At 45.9% G+C, this 22,023-nt stretch overlaps 1 protein-coding gene across 1 annotated transcript in view; it reads left to right on the top strand.

Annotated features, from left to right (window-relative positions):
* Positions 1-22,023, top strand: part of dnah9 (dynein, axonemal, heavy chain 9) — a 123,048-nt gene that overhangs the window by 55,205 nt on the left and 45,820 nt on the right. The window contains exons 47-61 of the mRNA XM_014179529.2: positions 1,835-2,031; positions 2,232-2,394; positions 2,619-2,742; positions 4,402-4,544; positions 5,333-5,494; positions 5,655-5,888; positions 12,409-12,513; positions 12,723-12,878; positions 13,708-13,938; positions 15,438-15,632; positions 16,490-16,609; positions 17,371-17,559; positions 17,829-18,064; positions 18,428-18,550; positions 18,786-18,990. Coding sequence (XP_014035004.2) covers positions 1,835-2,031; positions 2,232-2,394; positions 2,619-2,742; positions 4,402-4,544; positions 5,333-5,494; positions 5,655-5,888; positions 12,409-12,513; positions 12,723-12,878; positions 13,708-13,938; positions 15,438-15,632; positions 16,490-16,609; positions 17,371-17,559; positions 17,829-18,064; positions 18,428-18,550; positions 18,786-18,990 — 2,583 coding nt within the window. The remainder of the gene's footprint in view (positions 1-1,834; positions 2,032-2,231; positions 2,395-2,618; positions 2,743-4,401; positions 4,545-5,332; positions 5,495-5,654; positions 5,889-12,408; positions 12,514-12,722; positions 12,879-13,707; positions 13,939-15,437; positions 15,633-16,489; positions 16,610-17,370; positions 17,560-17,828; positions 18,065-18,427; positions 18,551-18,785; positions 18,991-22,023) is intronic.

Genomic DNA, 22,023 nt, shown 5'->3' with positions numbered 1-22,023 from the left:
GTACACCCCTACACACACGCAGGCACGCACATGGACGTACACCCCTACACACACGCAGGCACGCACATGGACGTACACCCGTACACACACGCAGGCACTCACATGGACGTACACCCCTACACACACGCAGGCACGCACATGTACGTACACCCCTACACACACGCAGGCACGCACATGGACGTACACCCACAGACACCAGCATGGGCACACACATTTCACACACACACTTCACACACAGGCATGCAAACACACTCTGACTCACACAGACACACACACACACACACACACACACACACACACACACATACACACACACACACACACTGTTGAGGAGAGACTTTTACCAAGTTCAGCAGAGGAAGACGGAGCAAGAGGTGGAGGGGGAAAATCATTAGACAGCCTGCTCAGAGTCGGAGGCCGGACATCAGTGACCAGCGCAGCGAGGAGAGGGAAGAGGAGAGGAATGGAGAGAATAGTAATCAGGAGAAGGGTCTGCCTGTCAGGGCCTGGGCCACCAGCCCAGCAAATTGGAAAACATTTTAATGGTTTTCTGACCGCTGTGCCCTGACTCCCTACCCTCCTGACTTTATCACAAACACACTGTTCATGCTTACAGCCAGGGAACTGACACCTACACACACAGGGGAATACACGCAGACACACACACACTTTTCTGCAGCGAGGGAACACACACCACCACCACCACACTCCACCACCACCACACACCACCACCACCACACACCACCACCACCACCACCACCACACACCACCACCACCACCACCACCACCACCACCACACACCACCACCACCACACACCACCACCACCACCACACACCACCACCACACACCACCACCACCACACACCACCACCACACACCACCACACACCACCACCACCACACACCACCACCACCACTACCACCACACACCACCACCACCACACACCACCACCACACACCACCACCACCACCACCACACACCACCACCACCACCACCACCACCACCACCACCACACACCACCACCACCACACACCACCACCACCACCACCACCACCACCACCACACACCACCACCACCACCACCACACACCACCACCACCACCACACACCACCACCACCACCACCACCACCACCACCACCACCACACACCACCACCACCACCACCACACACCACCACCACCACACACCACCACCACCACCACCACCCACCACACACCACCACCACCACACACCACCCCACACCACCACACACCACCACACCACCACCACCACTACCACACCACCACACACCACACACCACACACCACCACACACCACCACCACCACCACCACCACCACACACCACCACCACCACCACCACCACCACCACCACACACCACCACCACCACCACCACCACACACCACCACCACCACCAAAATATAAAGCACCGGTTCCGGCATGCCAGCTAGTCGTTTCCAAGTGTTCTCTAATGAGAAAGAGACAGAAGAAAGGAGAAAGTTATCACAGTTCCCTCAGATAAACTGCAGTCTTAGGGAATACACTGTAGGAATGTACATTTCCTCAAACAGAAGCCTACGTTTAGAAACATCCTGCTGTCATACATAATTGAAGTGTTAAACATAACTAGTAAAAGTGAACACAGAGTAGCCTACTCCAGAGTGATTCCATTTAACCGTTCCACTGTAGGTAACTGAGGCGCTGTCCTAAAATGGCACACTGTTCCCATTATAGTGCACTACTTTTGAACCAGAGCCCAGGCCCTGGTTCAAAAGTAGTGCGCTAAATAGGCAATAAGGGGCCATTTGGGATGCATACTGAATGTGTCTCCCCTCAGGATATGGAGGAGACGCTGGAGCAGGCCAGGGAGATGAACATGTTCTGTCACTTCGCCTCGGGGGTGGGGGAGCCCCGGTACATGGCTGTCCAGTCCTGGAGCTCCCTCAACAAGACACTACTGGAGGTCCTGGACAGCTATAACGAAGTCAACGCTGTCCTCAACCTGGTTCTGTTTGAAGATGCTATGGCTCACATGTAGGAAGGAGAAACCTCTATTTGGCTTTTTAATGTACTTATTATAGGTCCAACATGTCACTAATAAAACAGAAATGAACTGAGAAACACTTTTAATGCCGTATCATCAGTAAATAATGCCGATTGCCTCTTAAAACCTCTGCTTTTGTCCCTCCCTTTCCCCTCTTGCTCTTTATTGCCCTCCCTCTCCCCCCCCGTAGTTGCCGTATCAACCGTATCCTGGAGTCTCCACGTGGTAACGCTCTATTGGTCGGCGTGGGCGGCAGCGGCAAGCAGAGCCTCACCCGATTGGCTGCCTTCATCTCCAACCTGGAAGTGTTCCAAATCACCCTCAGGAAAGGCTACGGCATCCCTGACCTCAAGGTACACGCACTCACACATGCACGCACACACACTCGCACGCACGCACCTGCATGCACTGACCGAGACCATTACTTAAACTACAAATGTTCCCCATTCTGTTCTTCTGGGAACTTATGTCTAGCAGCTGACCAGCTAAATGCTCCCTCTCTCCCTTCTCCACTCCCTCCCTTCCTCCCTCCACACCTCTCTCTCTCTCTCTCTCTCTCCCGTCACCCCCCCATCAGACTGACCTGGCGTCCCTCTACATCAAAGCTGGCGTGAAGAATGTTGGCACGGTGCTGCTAATGACTGATGCCCAGGTGGCAGATGAGAAGTTCCTCGTTCTGGTCAACGATCTTTTGGCATCGGGTACGATTGGGACGGGGACATTGGGGAGGGGGGTTGGCATTGGGGTTGGCTGGGACATTGGGGAAGGGGGTTGGCATTGGGGTTGGCTGGGACATTGGGCAAGGGGGTTGGCATTGGGGTTGGCTGGGACATTGGGAAAGAAGGCTATGTGTCACTCTGTTGGCATTAGGTAAGGCAGGGGAAGCCAGAGCCATATATAAAGAGCTTCAATATACTGTATCTGTCCTTGCCAATAGCTGCCTATGTAGATGAATGAGAGGAGAATACTCTCTTTCACAAAGAAGAACAGCCAGTTACCATGGCTTTGTGTGAGTCTGCTGAAACACTGCTACTGCATCACTGTTGGAGGTGATGCCAAACGCAAATGTCCACCTCCGGATAAACAAACAAGTCAGTTCTAAACTACAATTCTATTCCATTATTCAGATGGATGAGGAGGAGACATGGAAGTAAAAACCTAAAGAAACAGAGGATTTTTTTCTCCTCTCTGTCTTCCTCTCTGTGAGTCTGAGTTGCAGTACTGTAATAGTAATGCTCAGAGCTTCACCGTAAATCAGTAATGTGAGTCATCCAGTCACTAGGACCCTCGCCTGTCACTACCTCCTGTTTACACCCCTTCTGCGATAGAGGAAACAGTGCCACTGTTCGCCCCAGGACATTCTGTTATTGTTTTGTTGATAAAGCGTCCAGCATGGTAAAAATACATTTGCAGGACCTATTCTGCTCTTCTATCCCGCATGAAGTGATGTGCAATTATACAAGGGGAAAAAAACAGTGTTCGTTGTTTGAAGTAACTTCTTTGTTGTTGTAATATCGCAGATTTAACCTCATCTGAATGTTCTATTGTAGGTGATCTCCCTATTGGTTTAGATCTGAATGTTCTATTGTAGGTGAGCTCCCTATTGGTTTAGATCTGAATGTTCTATTGTAGGTGAGCTCCCTATTGGTTTAGATCTGAATGTTCTATTGTAGGTGAGCTCCCTATTGGTTTAGATCTGAATGTTCTATTGTAGGTGAGCTCCCTATTGGTTTAGATCTGAATGTTCTATTGTAGGTGAGCTCCCTATTGGTTTAGATCTGAATGTTCTATTGTAGGTGAGCTCCCTATTGGTTTAGATCTGAATGTTCTATTGTAGGTGAGCTCCCTATTGGTTTAGATCTGAATGTTCTATTGTAGGTGAGCTCCCTATTGGTTTAGATCTGAATGTTCTATTGTAGGTGAGCTCCCTATTGGTTTAGATCTGAATGTTCTATTGTAGGTGAGCTCCCTATTGGTTTAGATCTGAATGTTCTATTGTAGGTGAGCTCCCTATTGGTTTAGATCTGAATGTTCTATTGTAGGTGAGCTCCCTATTGGTTTAGATCTGAATGTTCTATTGTAGGTGAGCTCCCTATTGGTTTAGACCTGCATGTTATATGATCGGTGAGATCCCCATTGGTTTAGATACTTCAACAACACGTGAGTGTTCCAATAAGTTACCCTATATGTGGGATGCACAGGTAGCATCTATGGCACTAGTGCTTAGAAATGTACATTTCCACGTAGTCAAATTGTGACATGCTAGTAATGGTCTGGAACAGAAACCTGCATACACAGTAGCCCCCCAGGACTGTACATTACCCACCATGTCTCGGTGTGATGTGAATGTTCTATCCCAGGTGAGATTCCTGACCTGTTCCCAGATGACGAGGTGGAGAACATCATCGGGAGCGTCAGGAACGAGGTGCGAGGACTTGGAATGATGGACACCCGGGAAAACTGCTGGAAGTTCTTCATCGATCGAGTCCGCAGGCAGCTCAAGGTGACAAACTGTCTTGCTCAGGGACATGGAGCGTTTCTTTGAATTTCATATCTCTCTCGGTATAATAAGTTGAGAAACGTTAATAATAATAATTCAAATGAAACTGGTCTAGAAGTGGTTGTAAACAGGTTTTTGTAACCAGCTTTGCCTTCTGAGTTGTTACCACCTCCTGTGCCATAGAGATTATATTATTCAGAAGTTCATGACATTTTTCAGATACATTTTTAGTAAGGTCTAGTCTTATTATATTGCTGTGAGAGCTGTGGTTTGGGTATGAACTGTAGGCCAGCATTTCTCTCTGTGTGACTACAGTCCTGATGAGATCGTGCCACCACTATACCCTGTTGTCTGAGGGAAAGCGTCAGGCCAGGGGTTAGCAGTATTATTATTATGATGAGGTTTGGAGCAGAATAAATGAGGGTAGTAGGGTCCCATGGGTCGGTGTTTAGAGAGGCTGGATCATACACAATATACACACACACACACACACACACACACATACAAAGGTGCACACACATACACACAGGCACACACATAAACACATACAGCTGGATTCCTCATCCCTGTGCTAGGTAGGTGTCTGTGTGTTTCTCCCCTGGGGGCAGTGGGCTGACGTGTGTGTGTGTGTGTGTGTGTGTGTGTGTGTGTGTGTGTGTGTGTGTGTGTGTGTGTGTGTGTGTGTGTGTGTGTGTGTGTGTGTGTGTGTGTGTGTGTGTGTGTGTGTGTGTGTGTGTGTGTGTGTGTGTGTGTGTGTGTGTGTGTGCGTATGCGTTTCTCTGTGTGTGTAGGTGGCCCTGTGCTTTTCTCCAGTGGGCAGTAAGTTGCGGGTGCGTAGCAGGAAGTTTCCAGCTGTGGTTAACTGTACAGCCATCGACTGGTTCCATGAGTGGCCACAGGAGGCGCTGGAGTCTGTCAGCCTCAAGTTCCTCCAAGAGGTCGATAACATTGAGGTGAGATCTCTCCTTCTCTCTCTTTTTCTCTCTTTTTCTCTCTCGTTCTCTCTCACACTTTTCATTCCCACTCTATCTCTCTCTCTCTCTCTCTCTCTCTCTCTCTCTCTCTCTTTCGTAATCATCCACAATAAAACCTCTAACACTCTACCTCTCCCAGCCGGAGCTGAAGGAGTCAGTGAGTAAGTTCATGGCCTACGTCCACGTCAGTGTGAACCACACCTCCAAGGAGTACCTGTCCAATGAGAGGCGCTATAACTACACCACGCCCAAGTCCTTCCTGGAGCAGATCAAGCTGTACCAAAGCCTGCTGGCCAATAAGAGCAGAGATCTCACCATGAAGATGGAACGCCTGGAGAACGGCCTACAGAAACTCAACAGCACCTCCGCTCAGGTCAGACCTTACCTTACTTTATTCTAACTTAACCTACTGTACCGGCCTCTTCCTCACCTTAACCATCAAGATGGAGAGGCTGGAGAATGGCCTGTAGAAACTCAACAGCTCCTCCACTCAGGTAAAAATATACTCCATATATTCTCTTACCTTACCTCCTCTGTATTCACATGTTTCCTTTAACTCATCTGAAGCCCAACAGTACCTCAACCTGTGCTCCTCCATACACGCCCTTACCAACTTGATGCTGATGCCTGTATAAGTACCTTTATGCGTTCATGTTTTTCATGTACTGAACTGTACACTGAGTGTACAAAACATGCTCTTTCCATGACATAGACTGGCCAGGTGAATCCAGGTGAAAGTTATGATCCCTTATTGATGTCATTTCTTAAATCCACTTCAATCAGTGTAGATGAAGGGGAGGAGACAGGTTAAAGAAGGGTTTTTAAGCCTTGAGACAATTGAGACATGGATTGTGTGTATGTGCCATTCAGAGGGTGAATGTGCAAGACAAAAGATTTAAGTGCCTTTGAACGGGGTATGGTAGTAGGTGCCAGGCAAACCGGTTTGAGTGTGTCAAGAACTGCAACGCTGCTGGGTTTTTCAGCTCAACAGTTTCCCGTGTTTATCAAGAATAGCCCACCACCCAAAGGACATTCAGACAACTTGACACAACTGTGAGAAGTATTGGAGTCAGCATAGGCCAGCATCCCTGTGGAACACTTTTGACACCTTGTAGAGTCATCAACAAATTGAGGCTGTTCTGAGGGCAAATGGGGGAGCAACTCAATATTAGGTTAGGTGTTCCTAATGTTTTGTACACTCAGTGTATGTTCACTGATTCAACACTTGAAGGGACATGAACACATCAGCGAGTCCCACACGCAGGACAGTCTAATTATAGTGTTGGTGACACACCCTCCAACGTTAAAAGTATTAATGCATTATAACGTGTCACCAACCCCATATAGGAATACCCAGCAGGTCACGTACATACATTACAGTACATACTTACCCTGTAATTGTGTTGACTGTTCATTACAGTTCTGACCCCTTTTACAACGGGCTTCATTAATGCTCTTTCTATATGTGTTCACGTCCCTCTGACAAGCCTCTTGCAATAAATGTACTTGTTTTGTAACATCAACACTTAATACAGAAAGTCAGAGGTCGGCTGTCTGGTAAACAACAATAAACAAGGTTGCAGGGGGTTAAAGCGGGGAGATGAGGCTGAAAATGACTCATCGGCTCCCCAGAGAACATATTAAAGGGATTCCTGTGGGCTGTGTTCAGCTCCTCTGGTCTGGATTTTGGTCTGTTTTTGCGGCAGCCATCTTGGATGATGAGTGTTAATAGTGTTTTAATGAGAGGAGAGAGAGAGTGGGTTGGAGCTGAGATGCGCTGATACCACAGGATGTATCTGGGAGCGGATCAGGGGAGCTGAGATCTTGCGCTATACACACACATGCACATACACGTGTGTGTGTGTGTGTGTGTGTGTGTGTGTGTGTGTGTGTGTGTGTGTGTGTGTGTGTGTGTGTGTGTGTGTGTGTGTGGCTCCTAGACCTCCTTCTATCAGTGTAGAGTTGAGTGGGCGAATAGTGCTCTTATACTCTTTATAATGAACCTACACACACACACACACACACACACACACACACACACACACACACACACACACACACACACACACACACCTCTTCTTTTGTCTCTCTGACACTAATCGCTGTGGGAGGCTAATGTCTCATCTCCAGTCGTGTAAATGTGAGGGTTCTAACCTCCAATCTACCCTCATCCACAGATCCCTGACAAGGAGCCAGATAAAGGAAAAATAGGAGGTTATATATAAAAATTATTTAAAGGCCCAATGCAGCCGTTTTTATATCAATATCAAATCCTTTCTAGGTAACAATTGAGATGTAGATTGTATTTTCAACCAGCAACTATCAGGAAACAACACTGATCCAATTTTTTTCACACTTGTACAGTGTTAGTTTCATTAGCTGTTGTACAATATTATAGAAAACGCAGGAAAACTTAATTTCAACTGCACTGGGCCTTTAATGATTAAGGGAAAATAGTTCTGCTTTTTCAACCACATGTTTCTCTGTTCTGATAACATGATCTGATGGGTTCTAGTGTATCGGTCCCAGACTCCCAGTCTGAACTGGTTATGATGCTGTAGGGGAAAATACCTGCTCTCCTGTAAATTAGATCTTGGAAATAACTTTAGGTTTGTTTAGATCCACCTGGACATTATTTCATCTTCCATAGAGGGAGGGCGGTAAGGCAGTTATACGGATTTTAATTGATAAAGACAATACACTCTGTCTAGAAGCACTCTCTCTATCCTCTCTCTCTCTCTCTCTCTCTCTCTCTCTTTCTCTCCCTCTAATTCCCTCCATCTCCCCCTCCCACCCATCACTCTGATTGCTCACTCGGTGCTCGTCAGGTTCTGTCTGGGTTGATTTCATCAGGACCCAACAGAGACATCTTCTACACAACACCCTCAGCTCTCTCACGTCATGTTTAGTTAATTATCTCAAAGAACAACAAAAATCACTCTGTTTTATTTCCCCTGTGCAACATTTTGACGAAGTCAGATGGTAATGTAGAAACATGCACGCATTCTGTGGAAATTGTGTGTGTTTCAGGTTTGTCTGTGTGTGTGTGTGTGTGTGTGTGTGTGTGTGTGTGTGTGTGTGTGTGTGTGTGTGTGTGTGTGTGGCATGAGTGTGTGTTTGTGCATGCATGCATGCGTGTGTGTCTGTCTGTGTGTGTCTGATTACAGTTCTAGCGCCTAACGCAATTAAATTATCCAGTAGATACAGTTGAAGTCGGAAGTTTACATACACTTAGGTTGGAGTCATTAAAACTCGTTTTTCAACCACTCCACACATTTGTTGTTAACAAACTATAGTTTTGGCAAGTCGGTTAGGACATCTACTTTGTGTATGACACAAGTAATTTTTCCAACAATTGTTTACAGACAGATTATTTCACTTATAATACACTGTATCACAATTCCAGTGGGTCAGAAGTATACATACACTAAGTTGACTGTGCCCTTAAACAGCTTGGAAAATTCCAGAAAATGATGGCATGGCTTTAGAAGCTTCTGATAGGCTAATTGACATCATTTCAGTCAATTGGAGGTGTACCTGTGGATATATTTCAAGGCCTACCTTCAAACTCAGTGCCTCTTTGCTTGACATCATGGGAAAATCAAAAGAAGTCCACAAGTCTGGTTCATCCTTGGGAGCAATTTTCAAATGCCTGAAGGTACCACGTTCATCTGTACAAACAATAGTATGCAAGTATAAACACCATGGGACCATGCAGCCGTCATACCGCTCAAGAAGGAGACGCATTCTGTCTCCTAGAGATGAATGTGATTTGGTGCGAAAAGTGCAAATCAATCCTAGAACAACAGCAAAGGACCTTGTGAAGATGCTGGAGGAAACCGGTACAAAAGTCTCTATATCCACAGTAAAATGAGTCCTATATTGACATAACCTGAAAGTCCGTTCAGCAAGGAAGAAGCCACTGCTCCAAAACTGCCATAAAAAAGCCAGACTACGGTTTGCAACTCCACATGGGGACAAAGATCGTACTATTTGGAGAAATGTCCTCTGGTCTGATGAAACAAAAATAGAACTGTTTGGCCATAATGACCATCATTATGTTTGGAGGAAAAAGGGGAACGTTTGCAAGGCGAAGAACACCATCTCAACTGTGAAGCATGGGGGTGGCAGCATCATGTTGTGGGGGTGCTTTGCTGCAGGAGTGACTGGTGCACTTCACAAAATAGATGCCATCATGAGGGAGGAAAGTTATGTGGATATATTGAAGCAACATCTCAAGACATCAGTCAGGAAGTTAAAGTTTGGTCGCAAATGGGTCTTCCAAATGGACAATGACCCCAAGCATACTTCCAAAGTTCTGTCAAAATGGCTTAAGGACAACAAAGTCAAGGTATTGGAGTGGCCATCACAAAGCCCTGACCTCAATCCCATAGAAAATGTGTGGGCTGAACTGAAAAAACGTGTGCGAGCAAGGAGGCCTTCAAACCTGACTCAGTTACACGAGCTCTGTCAGGAGGAATGGACCACAATTCACCCAACTTATTGTGGGAAGCTTGTGGAAGGCGTCCGTTTGACCCAAGTTAAACAATTCAAAGGCAATGCTACCAATTACTAATTGAGTGTATGTAAACTTCTGCCCCACTGGGAATGTGATGAAATAAATAAAAGCTAAAATAAATCATTCTCTTTGCTATTATTCTGACATTTCACATTCTTAAAATAAAGTGGTGATCCTAACTGACCTAAGACAGGGTATTTTTACAAGAATTAAATGTCAGGAATTGTGAAAAACTGAGTTTAAATGTATTTGGCTAAGGTGTATATAAACTTCCAACTTCAACTGTATACACTACCGTTCAAATGTTTGGGGTCACTTAGAAATGTCCTTGATTTTGAAAGAAAAGCACATTTTTTGTCCATTAAAATAACATCAAATTGATCAGAAATACAGTGTAGACATTGTTAATGTTGTAAATTACTATTGTAGCTGGAAATGGCAGATTTTTTTATGGAATATTTACATAGGCGTACAGAGGTCCATTATCAGCAACCATCACTCCTTTGTTCCAATTGCACGTTGTGTTAGTTAATCCAAGTTTATCATTTTAAAAGGCTAATTGATCATTAGAAAACCCTTTTGCAATTATGTTAGCACAGCTGAAACTGTTGTCCTGATTAAAGATGCAAGAAAACAGAACATTGCCAAGATGTTCAAATGTTCATAGATGACCAGCAGGGTCAAATAATAATAATCACAGTGGTTGTTGAGGGTGCAACAGGTCGGCACCTCAGGAGTAAATGTCAGTTGGCTTTTCATAGCCGATCATTCAGAGTATCTCTACCGCTCCTGATGTCTCTAGAGAGTTGAAAACAGCAGGTCTGGGACAGGTAGCATGTCTGGTGAACAGGTCAGGGTTCCATAGTTGCAGGCAGAACAGTTGAAACTGGAGCAGCAGCATGGCTAGGTGGACTGGGGACAGCAAGGAGTCATTAGGCCAGGTAGTCCCAAGGCATGTCCTAGGGCTCAGGTCCTCCGAGAGAGAGAAAGAAAGAGGGAAAGAGAGAAAGAAAAAAAGAAAGAGAGAAAGAAAGAGAGAGAGAATTAGAGAGAGCATACTAAAATTCACACAGGACACCGGATAAGACAGGAGAAATATTCCAAATACAACAGACTGACCCTAGCCCCCCGACACATAAACTACTGCAGCATAAATGCTAGAGGCTGAGACAGGAGGGGTCGGGAGACACTGTGACACCGTCCAACGATCCCCCCGGACAGGGCCAAACAGTCAGGATATAACCCCACCCACTTTGCCAAAGCACAGCCCCCACACCACTAGAGGGATATCTTCAACCACCAACTTACCATCCTGAGACAAGGCCAAGTATAGCCCACAAAGATCTCCGCCATAGCACAAACCAAGGGGGGTGCCAACCCTGACAGGAAGATCACGTCAGTGACTCAACCCACTCAAGTGACGCGCCCCTCCTAGGGACGGAATGGAAGAGCACCAGTAAGCCAGTGACTCAGCCCCTGTAATAGGGTTAGAGACAAAGTGGAGAGAGTGGAGAGAGGTGAACCGGCCAGGCAGAGACCGCAGGGGCGGTTCGTTGCTCCAGTGCCTTGCCGTTCACCTTCACACTCCTGGGCCAGACTACAATCAATCATAGGACTTACTGAAGAGATGAGTCTTCAATAAAGACTTAAAGGTTGAGACCGAGTCTGCGTCTCTCACATGGGTAGGCAGACCATTCCATAAAAATGGAGCTCTATAGGAGAAAGCCCTGCCTCCAGCTGTTTGCTTAGAAATTCTAAGGACAGTAAGGAGGCCTGCGTCTTGTGACCGTAACGTACGTGTAGGTATGTACGGCAGGACCAAATCGGAAAGATAGGTAGGAGCAAACCTATGTAATGCTTTGTAGGTTAGCAGTAAAATCTTGAAATCAGCCCTTGCCTTAACAGGAAGCCAGTGTGGAGAGGCTGATCAATTTGATGTTATTTTAATGCTTTTCTTTCAAAAACAAGGACATTTCAAAGCGACCCCAAACTTTTGAATGGTAGTGTACATGTTATCTCTCCATTTGTGTCCCCTTTTTGTCCATTTCTCTGCTTTGACAAAATCATAGATTTTTTTAAGATCAAAATTATGTGAATGATAGAATGATGTCTGTTCTGAGTGTTGGGTCTTAAAAATGTTTGGTCCTGAAAAAACACACATCAGAGATTCAATTAGTCGATAACAGATTCCTTTTGTGTGTGTAATATATATGTTGCTTTCTACTTATAATACATTATCAGCATGACAAAAATGATCAGCAATACAGTTTTCCTGTCATCACAGATCTTTGCTCTCCACCTGTCACGATCACAGATAGAAGAATCAACCAAACCTCAACCATGACCTGCCCTCTCCTATTCTCTCCTGTGGTAGGTGGACGACCTGAAGGCCAAGCTGGCTGCCCAGGAGGTGGAGCTCAAGCAGAAGAACGAAGATGCTGATAGGCTGATCCAGGTGGTCGGTGTGGAAACAGAGAAGGTGGGTGCTACTGTTAAACATTGGTGGTGGTGGGTGGGTCGAGTTCCCTTCATCATTCCCTAAACAATGTATTGTAAAGTGCTTTTAGCATCTGGATATTGCAATCCACGTTTTCTAAAGCATTATTGTGAATCACTTTGAGACTTTGTGAGAAGCATTGCTGCATACTACAATAATGCCTACGTCCTTTTTCTTTGATCTGTGACCAGGTGTCTAAAGAGAAGACTGTGGCGGATGAGGAGGAAGAGAAGGTGGCGGCCATAGCGGTGGTGGTCACAGGGAAACAGAGAGACTGTGAGCAGGATCTGGCCAAGGCTGAACCAGCCCTCATAGCAGCACAGGAGGCCCTTAACACTCTCAATAAGGTGCACACACATGCATGCACACACAAACACACAAATACACTCACAGTTTGATACCTTATGGGTTTCATGTCCAGTATATCAGATTTTAAATGGAATTATGGTATTTTCTCCAAAAAATCGACTAAAATATTCATGGCTCAATGTCCAGCGGTCTCTTACTATCTAGCCCTATAGCCGTTCTCTGTTGGTTTTATATGAGAGAGCTGTGGGATTCACTAAGCACCTGAGTGGTTTAAGGTGTTCTGTGTTCACCCAACCAGAACTGACATCTCTTTCCCAGCTAGGCTCCAGCTAGGCTCCAGCTAGGCTCCAGCTAGGCTACCCCCCTCTAAAGACTCCAATTAATATTCCCTGTTGTTTTCTTCTTCTTCTTCTTCTTCTTCTCAAAGTCAGCAAACTGTTCCTATTTTTTATAAACTTAATTTTTTTTCTAGAATGCCCTGACTGAACTACTGATTAATTGCTGATAACTACTTTATTGAAAAGTGTATTTACTGTGATACAGTATGTGGTTGTCGCCCCTATCTTAAGATGAATGCACTAACTCTAAGTCACTCTGGATAAGAACATCTGCTAAATTACTAATATGTCATATAAATGTAACTGTAGTCCTTTGAATGAAATCCAGTTTTTCGTTTTTTTATTCATCCTTCCCTTGCACTGAATAACCTGGCAGAGTGGAAGTCCTTCAAGTGCATTCCAGTTTTTAATCTCTGTCATTGCCTCTATCCCTCCTTCTCATTTTTCATAATAGCCTGGTCAAGCTGATGTCCTCCAAATGCACTCTCTATTTCAATCCATTCTTCCTTCCCTCCATCTCTCCCTCCAGAACAACCTGACTGAGCTGAAGTCGTTTGGTTCTCCTGTGGTGGCTGTGACCAACGTGACCGCTGCGGTCATGGTTCTGATGGCCCCGGGTGGTCGGGTTCCTAAGGACCGTAGTTGGAAGGCTGCCAAGGTGATGATGGCCAAAGTAGATGCCTTCCTGGACTCCCTGGTCCATTTCAACAAGCAGAACATCCCAGAGCCCTGCCTCAAGGCCATACAGCCCTATCTACAGGTAGAGTACAGCCTTACCTGCTGGTAGAGTACAGCCATGCAGCTTTACCTACTGGTAAAGTACAGTCTTGCAACGTTACTTACTGGTACGGTCATACAGCCTTAACTACTGGTACAGTCATATAGCCTTACCTACTAGTAGAGGATAGCCATACAGCCGTACATACTGGTAGAGTACAGCCATACAGCCGTACATACTGGTAGAGTACAGTCATACAGCCTTACCTACTGGTAGAATACAGCCATATAGCCATACCTACTGGTAGAGTACATTAATGCTGCCTTACCAACTGGTAGAGGACTGCCATACAGCTGTACATACTGGTATAGTACAGCCATACAGCCTTACCTACTGGTAGAGTCATACAGCCTTACCTACTGGGACAGTCATACAGCCTTAGTTACTGGTAAAGTACAGTCTTACCTACCGGTACAGTCATACAGCCTTCTAGTACAGTCATACGGCCTTAACCACTGGTACAGTAATACAGCCTTACCTACTGGTACAGTCATAGAGTCTTACCTACTGGTAGACTACAGTCATACAGCCTTACCTACTGGTACAGTCACACAGCCATACCTACAGTACTGGTACAGTCACACAGCCTTACCTACTGGTACAGTCACACAGCCTTACCTACTGGTACAGTCATACAGCCTTACCTACTGGTACAGTCACACAGCCTTACCAACTGGTACAGTCATACAGCCATAACTACTGTTACAGTCACACAGCCATACATACTTTACTGGTACAGTCACACAGCCTTACCTACTGGTACAGTCACACAGCCTTACCAACTGGTACAGTCACACAGCCTTACCAACTGGTACAGTCATACAGCCTTACCTACTGGTACAGTCACACAGCCTTACCTACTGGTAGACTACAGTCATACAGCCTTACCTACTGGTACAGTCACAAAGCCTTACCTACTGGTACAGTCACACAGCCATACATACTTTACTGGTACAGTCACACATTCCTACCTACTGGTACAGTCATACAGCCTTACCTACTGGTACAGTCACACAGCCATACCTACTGTACTGGTACAGTCACACAGCCTTACCTACTGGTACAGTCACACAGCCATACCTACTGGTACAGTCACACAGCCGTACCTACTGGTACAGTCACACAGCCGTACCTACTGGTACAGTCGCACAGCCGTACCTACTGGTACAGTCACACAGCCGTACCTACTGGTACAGTCACACAGCCGTACCTACTGGTACAGTCACACAGCCATACCTACTGTTTTATTTTAGGGAATTTGATTGAGAATAATTCAGTGACGATAGTATCATATTATTGTGATACTTTATTAAATCATCTTTTGAGGAAAGTGGGAGTGTTGAATCTGTTGAGAGTACCCAAGAACTCAACATGCAAGACCAGTTGTACTTACCAGCTTGCATAACCTCGGATATGATGTCAAGCAGCACATTTTAGTTGAACGTGTTAATCGTGTCCCTCCACCCCGTGCCACTCTGCAGGACCCAGAGTTCCAGCCCGAACTAGTGGCCTCGAAGTCCAATGCTGCGGCGGGCCTCTGCTCCTGGGTCCTAAACATCGTCAAGTTCTACCAGGTGTTCTGTGAGGTGGAGCCCAAGAGACAGGCCCTGAGCAAGGCCAACGCTGAGCTGGCTGCAGCCCAGGAAAAACTCACAGTCATTAAGACCAAGATCAACGTGAGTTAACCTAACACTGGTCAGGTTGAATCTGATTTAGAAACACTTCTTAGACTTGGTTTTATAGTCCACTATATCGTGGTATCAGAATTCACATTGTGAAAATCTAATTCATCTAATTACCTAATAGTAAATTGTATGTTTCTTTAAGGGAGTATAAAATACATTCTATTCAGAGGCTGTTATATGCATCAAGAAATACATCTCAAGATGACAATCCCAATAGCTGTAAATAATAATGGCCTATTGTGTATTTGACATTCAGACCCTCATCCTCAGCCTCTATGCAGTCCCTCTTTATGAAGTCAGATCATGTAGCAGCCCTGCCGTAGCAGCCGCCTTGCTGTCTGCCAACGTCCAACCCTGAAGAGTTTCTAGTTTGGACTCTAATAAGTTCCAAATCCACTTTTTTCCGCCTGTCATTTGTTCAGCTGTCAGCCGAAGCATTTGTGTAGAAAATGGCTCCTGAGCCAGGGGGAATTAGTAATCCTCAGTATCATATAATATGAACCTGTGTGTCTCCACCAATTAATTGTGTTTGTCCTTGTAATAACTGCCTCCGTATGCCTAATAAATCATTTGTGGAGATTGATCACATTTCAGCAACTTTCAGAAAACTGTGAAAGTTTTGTTTCATCCGGAGTAGCTTGTCGTTGGGTAACAAGCGTTTAGATCATTTTAAGTTTTATCTGTCAACTCACCAAGCAATCTCTCTCTCTCTCTTTCTCTCTCTCTTTCTCTCTTTCTCTCTTTCTCCTCTGTGTGTGTGTGTGTGTGTGTGTGTGTGTGTGTGTGTGTGTGTGTGTGTGTGTGTGTGTGTGTGTGTGTGTGTGTGTGTGTGTGTGTGTGTGTGACAGCACCTTAATGAGAACCTGGCCAAGCTGACAGCCAAGTTTGAGAAAGCCACGGCCGACAAGCTCAAATGCCAGCAGGAGGCTGAGTCCACCGCTCGCACCATCTCTCTTGCCAACCGCCTGGTGAGTTGGCCAGACACACACACACACACACTTACCTGGGGGCATACACATCGCCTGCTGATCAGTATTCAGTAAGGAGATGTGTTGTGTTGACAGTGTGAGGGTGATAATCTACATTATCCACTTGATGAGAGACAGGCCAACAAAGGAATAGAGGGATCAGCATTTTCTAAAAGTGTCAAACAACATTGTAATCATTATTGCTAAGTTAAGCTTATTATTTCCAAACCAGCTGTGTTCTATAACTTTATCACACTTCTATTCATTGATGTTATTGTAATTAAGACAGGCTACTGACGGTATACTTTTTTTAATGAGTCTGCAGCTAGCAGGGTGCAGTGTGGGTAATCAGTGTCACTCAGGGCAGAATGCTAATTGTAGAGCCTTAACTTTGACTTTTGTGTTAATCATGCCTTGGTATCAATATGAGATTTGAATGAAAATTCAAGATTCTTTTTAGAATCTTTTTTTTATTTAACTAGGCAAGTCCATTAAGAACAAATCCTTATTTACAATGACGGCCTACCCCGGGCCAAACCCAGACGACGCTGGGCCAATTTTGCGCCGTCCTATGGGACTCCCAATCACGGCCAGATGTGATGTACAGCCTGGATTCGAACCAGGGACTGTAGTGACGCCTCTGGCACTGAGATGCAGTGCCTTAGACCGCTGCACCACTTGAATTGTGATCTGTCCTGTCTCACTCCATGGTTATGTGTGGCGTTGTGTCCTGTCGTGTCACATTGTGTTGTGGTCTGTAGGTAGGTGGTCTGGCGTCGGAGAACGTGCGTTGGGCGGAGGCAGTGGAGAGTTTCAGACGTCAGGAGAGGACTCTGTGTGGGGACGTCCTCCTCATCACAGCGTTTGTCTCCTACCTGGGATACTTCACTAAGCGCTACCGACAGCAGCTCATGGACAACACCTGGAGACCATACCTCAGTCAGTTACAGGTGGGACAACGCACACACAGAGCCATATGCATACACACACACATAATAATCAACATTTCTGTTTTCACATCATTGTATTAGTGTTTACCATTCAGTTAATGAACGTCCTGATAAGCAGCTGATGAATAGAATCAGGGCTGGACCAAAAGCCCCCCCCATAAATCTCGAAGAGGAGGGTTGTCCACCCCTGATCCATGCCATTTCGATGCCTGTGGCTTCCATGCTTGTTACTAACCACCGTCCCCCATCCCACCTCCCCTCTCTCCCAGGTGCCCATCCCAGTGACCCCCGACCTGGACCCTCTGACCATGCTGATGGACGACGCTGACATCGCGGCGTGGCAGAACGAGGGCCTGCCGGCCGATAGGATGTCCACGGAAAACGCCACCATCCTCACTTCCTGCCAGCGCTGGCCCCTCATGGTGGACCCCCAGCTACAGGGCGTCAAGTGGATCAAAAACAAATACGGAGAGGATCTACGCGTCATCCGCATCGGACAGAGAGGGTGAGTCACAAGATGGCAGCTGTTCTGGAGAGAGTTTTTGAAGAGGGTATATAATGGGCTCTCCTTGACAATCTTAATAGAGACCATAATTGCCTCCTTTATTGGGCAGAGTGGGTGAGAAAGACTTTACACAGAATCACTTCCTGGTTTAATAAATTGCTATAACGATGTAGATTAAACATTTTCTTCAATGAAATTTCCACATCATTACCCATCACCGATAGTGCAGGAGACGGTTCAACAAGCACAGTACAAAAAGTCTTTAAAATATCGGGTAAAACTGATTAAGGCTTAAGCTCTTTCTAGTGACAGTAAAACTCCTATTCACGGGTCTGTGTTGACTTCTGTGCATGTGTCTCTCAGGTATCTGGACTCCATAGAGAGAGCTCTGTCTGCTGGTGATGTGGTTCTGATTGAGAACCTAGAGGATACTGTAGACCCTGTTCTAGGGCCACTACTGGGGAGAGAAACCATCAAGAAGGGCCGGTGCGTGACTCTCTAAGTGATTTCCAAAGCGTTTTCCATCAAATCTGAAACCTGCTTTAAAATAAATGTCAGACAGTTCCAGTAGGCTGAATCCTACCATGTGCATACCTACCTTGAACTGTCACTGTCATAAATTGAAGCGAGAAGTTCATTTGAAATTTGAATTTATCCTAATACAGCATGACTTCAATCATCACACCTCCAACTCCTCTCCTCTCCATCTACCTCTCCTCAGGTACATAAAAATAGGAGACAAGGAGTGTGAGTACAACCCCAGCTTTAGACTGATTCTCCACACTAAGCTGGCCAGCCCACACTACCAGCCCGAGCTCCAGGCCCAGTGTACCCTGATGAACTTCACCGTGACCAGGGACGGTCTGGAGGACCAGCTACTGGCTGCTGTGGTCAGCATGGAGAGGCCTGACCTGGAGGAACTCAAGGTGGGGCACCGTTAGCATTTCACCTTAGTCTATGGTGATGGTCGTTAGCTAGGTTTCCACCCAAACATTTTTTCAAGGGAATGATCAAATATTTGCATAACAAATATATGCACATTTTAACTGCGGAAGAGTGTTTCCTTCAAACTGACTGGATGGTTTTGTCACAAAAGCTGTTGCGATAAATAGCGAACTTGCCCAATCTCATCTTGGTGCATGCTGTGGAGAGGGTAGGTTATATGATGTCATATGGATAAGAGCAAGATACAGTTTATTTGATAATTGGCAGCCAATCACCGATCGTCATGTCACCAGCATACAAATAATACCCCAGGTATTTATTGGAAATTTGCATCAAGCTCATCACCATCCATCACTTAACCACCATGTGGTTACAATAGTCATTTACAACATTAACAATGTCTACACTGTATTTCTGATCAATTTGATGTTATTTTAATGGACAACATATGTGCTTTTCTATCAAAAACAAGGACATTTCTAAGCGACCCCAAACCTTTGAATGGTGGTGTGTGACGAGCATAGGTTACTGGAAGTGGGGAATCAACAGTGAGGATACTGTAGGAACATATGGTGTGGCTCTCCCTCGGGTATCGAAACGAGCTCCAGACATTTACCAGTCAGACACTCAAACCAGTCAGGTTTCATTTAGTCTTTTCATCTTTCGTCTTCAGATACCATCTGAGAGTTACACTGTCAAGAGTTGAGCAGGGTTTGATGTCTCTTCTCCTTAGGTGTAACTAACAACAGATTCATCAACACTGACTAGAGTCAGCGACTTTTTGCAGCCTCTCATCATTATCTCGCTCCTCTTCTTTTAACAAAGTTTTAACATCACAAGCGGCAGCGTTAGAGCCCGCGGCAGCGAGCTCTTTGATTCCAAAAACAATCGTCAGACGCTTTGATTAGCGAGACGTTAACTGGAAGAGGGATAATTATTGGGCCCTGGGTCCATCACGTAGAGAATATTGTGTGTGTGTGCGCGCGCGCTCACATACGTCTGTCTGGTCTCATCACTTAACTAGCCTCATCAACTGCATCTTGATGAGCAACTACTCAGCACTGCAATAATAATGTCGGTAAACTAGCCTGTCGCTTCAGTAACAACTTAGCATTATATCTCAAATGACACCCTATTCCCTACGCAAGTAGTTCACTATTTCTGACCAGAGTCAATGGGATGTCACCTTGAACTGTGTACCAAAATAGCACACTATTTTGTAGACAGTGCATTACATTTAAACGTCATCCTCTGGTTGGGAATACGGTGTCATTTGAGATGCTTGCCTTCCAGCGTTGAAGATAATGAGAGTGGACCGTTGTTATGTAGGGAGAGAGAATGGCCGACATGTGCAGTATCTGAATGCAGGTAACTGGAAGAATGGTCTTGATCAAAGCCCAGGAACTTAATGATGCCACATGCTCACAGCATGGACGATAACCAGGATCGGCTTTGTGTCCACGGCTGTTGGATATGGATGGCCGGAAGCCTTTAGATAGGACAGTCACTGAAACACTGCTACTATCAGCACCCCTGTCCATCCCTCGCTTTCAGTAATACACAGACACATGCACGCACACACACGCACACACACTCTTGTCTTAATCACCCTATCTCTTTCCCCCACTCTCTCCCCCCCACCGCATTAAACCAAATCAGAAAGCCCAACTTTACTCAGAAACACATTCGGCTGACGGCAGTGTTTTGGGAGAGATCAGGAACTCTGATAATTGTAAAACTCAGTCAGCGGGTCGGAGCAGAGCGGAGTGGAGATTTACGGTAGCAATGATTATATTTACATCCAGTGGATTTCATTCAGCCTGCTGTTTGTTGGCATTGGGCCTCTGTAGGGAGGGTTTAGTCAGACCTGTAGGCTTTCTTCATCTGAAGACAAATCATCATTTTTAATAACTGGAAAACACACATGCGCGCACACACACACACACACACACACACACACACACACACACACACACACATACTTGGGCTGCAGGGCCCAAGTAGGAAAGGAAGGTGGGATACATGTTCGACAGAAACATTTGTTTGAATGGTAACAGCTCTTCCATTCCTGTTTCCGTGAGTAGGCCAAAGTAAGCTGAACGAAGCCTATGATAGAAAGCTTGTGGGTGTTCGTTCCGAGCTTGTTTGACCGTGTTAGCCAGTGAGCTATCGTGTTTGCGAGTCGCAGAACCACTGAATTCTAATTTCAAAGCGGTGGCAAGTTTAGCGTAGTCATTTAGCACGTGTTGCTGTTGTAGACGAATGAACCTCGTCACGTGTCTATTCGACGTTCGCTTCAACAGGTAAACCCTGTCAGAACCCGTAGCGTTCGGGTAGCCACCCAACGCGTCCTCTATGTCAGCTAGGAACGTCTCAGTATCGTTTGGCTGACCTGGAACGGGGTCAAAGATGGGGAAATTCTTGACGAGTTTGTCAAGGTATTCCGCGCCAAGCGGGCGGAGAGGATTGGCTTCATCCTGTGGAGGAATTGGGGCCGACAGGCCAAGAGGAGAAGCCAAGCTTTGGCTTTGTTGGCCAAGAGGCTCCATATTACTCAGTGCCGAATGGCCAAGAGGAGAAGACTGAGGGACACATGATGGAGGCAATGTCTGAAACCTATCGTCTTCACTCCTTTGAGTACCGGACTCCGGTTGCTTGGATGGGTAGTCATGCTGTAGAGCGTGACCATTCTGGACTTCCTCCAGATGGTACCTAAGGGTGGTCTTCTGCTGCATTGCAGAGTCCACTTGAGCGCTTAGAGTACCAATTTTGGACACGTGAGTGTCACACCTGCTCCTTTCGGTCTCAAACTTATCTGTCATGGTTTGCAGATAGAGGACTCGAGTACGGAGCGAGAGATTCAGTGATGAGATTTCCTCTGCTTGCTTAGAAATCAATATTTCCATCCTCATCACCTGAGTTCTCTCATCATTCATTTGGTCAGCGACTTCAATAAGTTCTGCTGATTTGTCATCCAACTTTGTCGTTGTGTTCATCAACTGATCGTCTTTGGT

Source organism: Salmo salar, chromosome ssa28 (genome assembly GCF_905237065.1).
Source record: "Salmo salar chromosome ssa28, Ssal_v3.1, whole genome shotgun sequence".
NCBI classification, from domain to species: Eukaryota; Metazoa; Chordata; class Actinopteri; order Salmoniformes; family Salmonidae; genus Salmo; species Salmo salar.
This window is presented reverse-complemented; position numbering and strand designations above follow the sequence as displayed.